This window comes from Triticum dicoccoides, chromosome 4A (assembly GCF_002162155.2).
Source record: "Triticum dicoccoides isolate Atlit2015 ecotype Zavitan chromosome 4A, WEW_v2.0, whole genome shotgun sequence".
Classification (NCBI taxonomy): Eukaryota; Viridiplantae; Streptophyta; class Magnoliopsida; order Poales; family Poaceae; genus Triticum; species Triticum dicoccoides.
Window position 1 is genome coordinate 644190629 of NC_041386.1, and position 9166 is coordinate 644199794.

The 9166-nt window shown below is 47.1% G+C and overlaps 1 protein-coding gene across 1 annotated transcript; it reads right to left on the reverse strand.

Moving 5' to 3' along the window:
- Window positions 1-273: 273 nt before the first annotated feature.
- Window positions 274-3603, reverse strand: LOC119283953 (receptor kinase-like protein Xa21). Its single transcript, XM_037563288.1, has 2 exons — window positions 846-3603; window positions 274-641 (listed from the first exon to the last, which is right to left on the reverse strand). Exons 1-2 carry the CDS (start codon window positions 3601-3603, stop codon window positions 274-276), a joined length of 3126 nt encoding a protein of 1041 aa, XP_037419185.1.
- Window positions 3604-9166: the final 5563 nt, after the last annotated feature.

Consider the following 9166-nt stretch of genomic DNA (forward strand, 5'->3'; position numbering starts at 1 on the left):
GGAATGAAATCATATTCCTATGAAGGAATTCTTCCTATCCTCCACATTTCATAGGAAAATAAACATTAGCCTAGACTCAATGGAAAAAATCCTATGGTGTGAATCAAAGGGCATCTCCTTTTCTATTCCTATGCATAGGATTTGAGATGCATGTCATCTCATTTCCTACGACTTTCCTATTCCTATGATTTTTCAATTCTATGAACCAAAGAAGGCCTATATATGTTGGTCTCTGAAGAAAAGAAAACTGTTATGATTTGCCTGCTGTATCGATCACAAGTTGTGTGTTGTCTGTGAAAGGGATTCTTTGATGGCCTCCAATTGCCTGACGATGTCTCCAGTTAGCATTCTGCTGGACGGTGTTTCATCACAGCACCACATTCCCAGCCTGAGCAGCGATGTCAGACAGTCCATCTTTTTCTTCCTTGAAAAATCATCTGCGGTCCGGAGCTCATCTTCGAGCCGCTTGTCGATAACATCCATCATGCTATGACCCAGAGCTTTCTCAACGTATTCACGGAGCCTCAGCCCTTGTCTGAATATAGTGTCTGTGGGCCTCTTCCCAGTTACAGTTTCTAGAACAAGAATCCCGTAACTGTAAATGTCTCCGTTTGTTGACACCATGTTTCCAGCCCCATATTCTGTTGCATATATTGGACGTGGAAAATAATCAGACATCTTAATTACAAAGTGCATAGATAGTAATTAAGTATTGATGGTATGGACACAACCAAATAGTAAATCATAGGAAGTTCAGAAGTAGTTCCATCTGCATATCAAACACTAAGGAACAAGAAAATTATGCTTGTAAATAAATATGGAAAATGAAAAATTGTTAGTCTAACCTGGGGCTGCATAACCAATTGTTCCAGCAAGTCCCATCGAGCTCGTTGACTGCTGGAGAGATGAGTTTCCCTCAACAAGAATCCTTGCAAGCCCAAAGTCTCCCACATGGGCCACCATATCAGCATCCAGGAGCACATTACTTGACTTAACATCACAGTGTACAACAGGTGCGGGGCCATGGCAGTGAAGATAGTCCAGCGCACAAGCCACATCAAGCAGTATGGTCACTCTAAGGCACAGATCCAGCTGCTCCCGCTCTGTTTGCTCACTTGTCTCAAGATGTAGCCACCCATCTAGGGTGCCATTGGGCATGAACTCATACACAATCGCTTTGAAATCGCACCCTCTAGTATCGATGCTCGAGCAGACCGTAACTATCTTGACAAGATTCCGGTGCCGCATGTTTCTTAGCGCTTCGCATTCGGCGGCGAAACTCCTGAGTGCCCTGGGAGTTTGAAGCTTCAATACCTTCACAGCAACAATATTTTCTCTTTCACCCTCTTGGCCATCTAACCCTCCCTTGTACACGACCCCAAATGATCCAGAACCCAACAAGTTGGTTGTCGAAAAACCATCCGTTGCTTTTACCAGCTGCGAATAAGATATCATTGGGTGGCTCTGCATGGATGTGGATGAAGGGGGTTTTGTTCTGTTTTTCTTGTGCCAAACGCCAAGCTTGTAGAGCGTTGCAAGCACGACAAGCGTTGCAATGAGAGAGAGAACAATAGGAACCACAAAATGTTTATGCTTCCTCTTTGGTAGTTGAGAAGAACAAGGAGGCAGATGCAGAGTAGGTATACCACCACAAAGTTCAACGCTGCCTTGGATTGAGATTGCGGTAGCATTTGCGAAGACACCAAAAGTCGGCACGTCTCCGACAAACCGGTTAAGGGACAGGTTCAGATACTGGAGCATGCTGATATTGCCAAGGAACTTGGGTATCTGGCCTGACAAGTTGTTGCTTGACATGTCAAGGGTTTCAAGACCCATCAGTTGATTCAGGGTTGATGGGATGCTACCGCTCAAGGAATTGCTTTGCAGGTACAGAATCTGTAGAAGTCGACATTCACCAATGGTGGCTGGAATTTCACCAGATAATCTGTTTGATTCTAAATGCAGTTCCGCGAGATTTTTCAGATTCCCGATTTCTTGTGGTATCGGTCCCTCTAGATCATTGTGTGACACATCAAGTACTATGGAGAGTGTTTGGATGCTGAATAATGTGCTGGGTATTGGACCAGTGAAGCTATTTGCTGAAAGACCTAGTGAATACAGCTTTGCCAGGTTTCCGAGTGTGCTTGGTATTCTACCACTGAACGCGTTCATGTCGAGCCGCAGATCAGATAGTCCGGTAAGATTTCCTATGGTCGACGGGACCGGCCCGGTCAAATTGTTTCCAATGACATAGAGACGGGCCAAATTTTGAAGCCTTCCCAAGGAAGAGGGGAGACTTCCGGTGAAGAAGTTGTGGGACATGTCGAGATTGCGTAAGTTTACGAGGTTACTAATATCCTCTGGAATGCTTCCTGTGATCTTGTTGGCCCCAAGTTCGAGGTCATAGAGTGAAGTGGATAGGTTGGAGAGTGAGCCAGCAGGAAGAACACCTCCAAACTTATTACCAGCCAATCCTAGCTCTTGTAACTGGGAGCAATTTGCCAGATGGGTTATGAACTCCCAATCTCTTGGCTCATTAGCTTCAAACAGATTGTTCTGGATAAGCAGAAAATTGAGATTCCCTAGCCTGCCGATGTCGCTGGGAACGATGCCGGTGAAAAGGTTGCCGTCGAGCTGAACCAGCGAAATGTTGGAAGCATTTGCTATGGACACCGGGAAAGGGCCATGGAGCTGGTTGTTGTTGATGAGTATCTGGTGGAGGCGGGGCATGGCGGCGAACGCGCCGGGGGGCATGGCGCCGCTTAGCATGTTGTACATGACGGAGAAGACGACGAGAGAAGAGAGGTTCCAAATGGAGGCGGGCATCGCCCCGATTAACTGGTTGTACTCCACGTTGAAGTACGACATGTTGCGCGGCTGCCCGAGAGACGGAGGGATGGCTCCCGAGAGGCGGTTGTAATGGAGGTAGAGCTCCTGGAGGCCGGTGAGGTTGCCCAGCGCGGCCGGGATCTCGCCGGACAGGTCGTTGTAGCACAGAGACAGGACCTGCATGGAGCGCAGCTCCGCCAGCGACGGAGGGATGTGCCCCGTGAGGTTGTTCCGGTGGAGGTCCAGCATGGTGAGCTTTCTCAAGGCGGTGCCGATGAGGGCGGGGATCGTACCTCGGAGGCTGTTCCTGCCCAGGACGAGCGAGGTGAGGTTGGTGCACCCTGCGGCGACGGCCGCCGGGATGGTTCCTCCGAGGGAGTTGGCGCTCAGGTCGAGGGAGCGGAGACGGCTGAGACGGCCGAGCTCCGGCGGTATCTCACCGGCGAGCCGGTTGCCGCCGAGGTCCAGCTCCGCGAGGGCGGACAGGTTGCCCAGGTGCGGCGAGATGCGGCCGGACAGGTTGGAGGAGCCCAGGCGCAGCGCGACGACCTGCTTCTCGCGGCTGCATGCCACGCCCGGCCAGCGGCAGAAGTGGCTCGACGTGTTCCATGATGCCAGTACCGGCGAACCACCGTCAGACAGCAGCATGGACTTGAAGGCGAGGAGCGCGAGCTCGTCGGTGGCCGCCGGAGCCGAAGAAGAAGGTGGTGACGCCAGCTGGTCAGCATGGGAGCTGGGGCACAAGAACGTGAAGAGCAGCACCAACCTCACCATGGTTCCTGCCATGTGAAGAAACATGGCTGGCGACAAGTTAAGAGAAAGATTCGCTTTGCTTTGCACGTATATATAGACGTACGCCGGTACGCGCATTTAACTTAGAGCTAGTACTGCCAGTAGCAGGTCCACGGTCTACGGGGAACCAACCTATGGTTAGAGAGACTATGGTTAGAAAGACCGTAGTATTCCCATTTCATCAGGGTTCAAGTCCTGATGCTTATATTTATTAATGAATTTATTTCAGGATTTTCGGCGATGCGCATTCGGTGAAAGGAAATGTTTTCATCGACGACGAGGTGTCTATGGTGGCTTTGTAAATTTCAAGATGATATGTCGGCTCAGTCTTTCAGAAATGTTCATAGAGGTAGGGTGTGCGTGTGTACGCTCATAGGGGTGAGTGTATGCGTTTGTATATGAATGCTTGCGTCTGTACTGTGTTTAAAAAAAAGTCCACAGTCTACCTATATACCGGTCGTCGTCAAGTGGACCTTCCGTGTGGATGCATGCGTATGCTTACTGGACTTAAGCAGAAAATTGCGCGGTACCGTCACATCCTTAGATTAATTAGTGCTATTTTTTCATAAGATGCCAATTTTTTTCTCAAATGAATACACAAACAAAGACGGTCCACAACAGCGGCCTTTTATGTCAGATGCTAGCCAGAGCGACGCGATCGGTCAACCGGGTGGCACCACTTCAATGTAGGCGTGATGACCAAGAAAACTACTTCGACCGTTGTGCCGCATTGAAGCCAGTTTCACATCCCTTCGCCTGAGAGAGAGAGAGAGAGAGAGAGAGAGAGAGAGAGAGAGAGAGAGGCGGTGCGAGGTTGGGGAAGGGTAGGGTAGGGTAGGGTACAACAAAGGATGGTGAAGTTCAAAGGTGGGGGAGCAATGGCGGATTTATTGCTGAGAGCGAATAGGGTTGGGCTCGCTGATCCACGCCCCAAGGCAGTCAACATTTTCTTCGACTGGCCGTTGTGGGAGTAATTTCAAGAGTAATATCGGGTCCAGCTCAGCAAATTAGGTTATGTTTATGCCTCAAGGCGGTCAACATTTTCTTCGACTGACCAGACCCCTTTTGCGTCTTTTTTTTGTCTCGTACATGTGTATTTTTGGGTGTGTTTATGTAATTTTCATTTTTATAATGATCGTGAGTATATTTTTTTTGTCAAATTCTTATTGGATTAAAATTTCCATGGACGACAAATGAGAGATGGGCTGACTCTCTAGATCGATAGTAGTGGGCCTTAGCTGAAATTAACGGACGTAAATTCTAATCAGGTTGATTATTACTATATGGGCTGCCACTCATGGGCTTGGTTGAAATTTAATGGGCTAAAAAAATTAGATGGCTGATTACTACATGGGCCGCCATGTTAGATGCTGATGTGGTGGAAAAGTTAACGACGTTCTAAGCATGTCCGCTAAGTGCCATCCATGACAGTCAAGATCCGCCATGGTGTGTACAGGATCAAATTATGACGTGATATATATGATGGATATTAAATCCGTCATGGATGCCCTTCCACGATAGTTTTGCACAGATCTGTGACGGACTAAGTCTGTCGTGGATTAACAAGATTCATTTAGAGAAATTTGCATATGTGTCAATGAGTTAATGAAAAAAGAGATAAATTGAGTAACTTAGCTAGTTACCGTAACATCACACATCTAAGACAATATGAGTATATCTCCTAATAAATTAAGTTTTTGCATGACACCACACATATGTTTTTTTCGGAACAGAGGCAAAAATTGACTCATCTATTAATTAAGCAGAAGAGAATTTCTCAGTTAATTACGAAAAACCGGGCAAAAACTGAAACAACAAGGGCCAAGCCCACTCCCAAAGATTGACACACACAGGGCAAAGCCGACCCTCATCAACAACATGTTGACCTGCAGCCAGACAATGCAGCTCCGACTCTGACGGAGAACTCAGAAGAACAAAACCAGGTGAAAGCTGGCGCCACGGAAGATCGCCGAACAGGCCACTTGTTGGAAATATGCCCTAGAGGCAATAATAAAAGTATTATTATTATATTTCCTTGTTCATGATAATTGTCTTTTATTCATGCTATAACTGTATTATCCGGAAATCGTAATACACGTGTGAATACATAGACCACAATATGTCCCTAGTGAGCCTCTAGTTGACTAGCTCGTTGTGATCAACAGATAGTCATGGTTTCCTGGCTATGGACATTGGATGTCGTTGATAACGGGATCACATCATTAGGAGAATGATGTGATGGACAAGACCCAATCCTAAGACTAGCACAAAAGATCGTGTAGTTCATTTGCTAGAGCTTTGCCAATGTCAAGTATCTCTTCCTTCGACCATGAGAGCGTGTAACTCCTGGATACCGTAGGAGTGCTTTGGGTGTATCAAACGTCACAACGTAACTGGGTGACTATAAAGGTGCACTACAGGTATCTCCGAAAGTATCTATTGTTTTATGCGGATCGAGACTGGGATTTGTCACTCCGTGTAAACGGAGAGGTGTCTCTGGGCCCACTCGGTAGGACATCATCATATGCGCAATGTGACCAAGGAGTTGATCACGGGATGATGTGTTACGGAACGAGTAAAGTGACTTGCCGGTAACGAGATTGAACAAGGTATTGGATACCGACAATCGAATCTCGTGCAAGTAACATACCGATAGACAAAGGGAATTGAATACGGGATTGATTAAGTCCTTGACATCGTGGTTCATCCGATGAGATCATCGTGGAACATGTGGGAGCCATCATGGGTATCCAGATCCCGTTGTTGGTTATTGACCGGAGAACGTCTCGGTCATGTCTACAAGTCTCCCGAACCCGTAGGGTCTACACACTTAAGGTTCGATGACGCTAGGGTTATAAAGGAAGTTTGTATGTGGTTACCGAATGTTGTTCGGAGTCCCGGATGAGATCCAGGACGTCACGAGGAGTTCCGGAATGGTCCGGAGGTAAAGATTTATATATGGGAAGTCCTATTTTGGCCACCGGAAAATGTTCGGGATTTTTCGGTATTGTACCGGGAAGGTTCTAGAAGGTTCCGGAGTGGGGCCCACCTGCATGGGGGGACCCACATGGACGTGGGTAGTGGGGGCAAGGCCCCACACCCCTGGTCAAGGCGCACCAAGATCCCCCCTTAGAAGGAATAAGATCATATCCCGAAGGGATAAGATCAAGATCCCTAAAAAGGGGGGGTAACAATCGGTGGGGAAGGAAATAATGAGATTTCTTTCCTCCCACCTTGGCCAACGCCCCAATGGACTTGGAGGGCAAGAAACCAGCCCCTCCACCCCTATATATAGTGGGGAGGCGCATGGGAGCTATACACGAAGTTCTGGCACAGCCCTACCTCTCTTCCTACTCCTCCTCTCCCATGGTGCTTGGCGAAGCCCTGCTGGATTGCCACGCTCCTCCACCACCACCACGCCGTTGTGCTGCTGTTGGATGGAGTCTTCCTCAACCTCTCCCTCTCTCCTTGCTGGATCAAGGCGTGGGAGACGTCACCGGGCTGTACGTGTGTTGAACGCGGAGGTGCCGTCCGTTCGGCACTAGGATCATCGGTGATTTGAATCACGACGAGTACGACTCCATCAACCCCGTTCACTTGAACGCTTCCGCTTAGCGATCTACAAGGGTATGTAGATGTACTCTCTTTCTACTCATTGCTGGTCTCTCCATAGATAGATCTTGGTGACACGTAGGAAATTTTTTGAATTTCTGCTACGTTCCCCAACAGTGGCATCATGAGCTAGGTCTATTGCGTAGATTCTTTGCACGAGTAGAACACAAAGTAGTTGTGGGCGTTGATGTTGTTCAATATGCTTACCGTTACTAGTCCAATCTTGTTTCGACGGTATTGTGGGATGAAGCAGCCCGGACCGACCTTACACGTACTCTTACGTGAGACAGGTTCCACCGATTGACATGCACTTGGTGCATAAGGTGGCTAGCGGGTGCCAGTCTCTCCCACTTTAGTCGGAACGGATTCGATGAAAAGGGTCCTTATGAAGGGTAAATAGCAATTGGCATATCACGTCGTGGTCTTGCGTAGGTAAGAAACGTTCTTGCTAGAAACCCATAGCAGCCACGTAAAACATGCAACAACAATTAGAGGACGTCTAACTTGTTTTTGCAGGGTATGCTATGTGATGTGATATGGCCAAGAAGAATGTGATGAATGATATGTGATGTATGAGATTGATCATGTTCTTGTAATAGGATTCACGACTTGCATGTCGATGAGTATGACAACCGGCAGGAGCCATAGGAGTTGTCTTTATTTATTGTATGACCTGCGTGTCATTGAAGAACGCCATGTAAACTACTTTACTTTATTGCTAAACGCGTTAGTCATAGAAGTAGAAGTAGTCGTTGGCGTGACAACTTCATGAAGACACGATGATGGAGATCATGATGATGGAGATCATGGTGTCGTGCCGGTGACGATGATGATCATGGAGCCCAGAAGATGAAGATCAAAAGGAGCAAAATGATATTGGCCATATCATGTCACTATTTGATTGCATGTGATGTTTATCATGTTTATGCATCTTGTTTGCTTAGGACGACGGTAGTAAATAAGATCATCCCTTACAAAATTTCAAGAAGTGTTCTCCCCTAACTGTGCACCGTTGCTACAGTTCGTCGCTTCTAAGCACCACGTGATGATCGGGTGTGATGGATTCTTACGTTCACATACAACGGGTGTAAGACAGTTTTACACAGCGAAAACACTTAGGGTTAACTTGACGAGCCTAGCATGTACAGACATGGCCTCGAAACACGGAGACCGAAAGGTCGAGCATGAGTCGTATAGTAAATACGATCAACATGAAGATGTTCACCGATGATGACTAGTCCGTCTCACGTGATGATCGGACACGGCCTAGTTGACTCGGATCATGTGATCACTTAGATGACCAGAGGGATGTCTATCTAAGTGGGAGTTCATAAGATGAACTTAATTATCCTGAACATAGTCAAAAGACCTTTTGCAAATTATGTCGTAAGCTCGCGCTTTAGTTCCACTGTTTAGATATGTTCCTAGAGAAAATATAGTTGAAAGTTGATAGTAGCGATTATGCGATCAGTAGAAAGCTTATGTCCTTAATGCACCGCTCAGTGTGCTGAACCCCAACGTCGTTTGTCGATGTTGCGAACATCGGACATACACGTTTTGATAACTACGTGATAGTTTAATTAAATGGTTTAAGTAGAGGCACCAAAGACGTTTTCGAAATGTCGCGGAACATATGAGATGTTTCGAGGGCTGAAATTGGGATTTCAGGCCCGTGCCCACGTCAAGAGGTATAAGACCTCCGACGATTTTCTTAGCCTGCAAACTAAGGGAGAAAAGCTCAATCGTTGAGCTTGTGCTCAGATTGTCTGAGCACAACAATCACTTGAATCGAGTGGGAGTTGATCCTCCAGATGAGATAGTGATGTTTCCCCAAAGTCATTGCCACCAAGCTGCTAGAGCTTCGTGATTAACTATAACATATCAGGGATAGATATGATGATCCTTGAAATATTCATGATGTTTGACACCGCGA

Excerpts from the sequence above, each read along its gene's own strand:
- LOC119283953 (XM_037563288.1), bottom strand. The coding sequence starts at position 3,603 with ATGGTGAGGTTGGTGCTGCTCTTCACGTTCTTGTGCCCCAGCTCCCAT. Across the intron at positions 642-845 it reads AATTGGTTATGCAGCCCCAG|AATATGGGGCTGGAAACATG; the intron begins GTTAGACTAACA and ends TATATGCAACAG.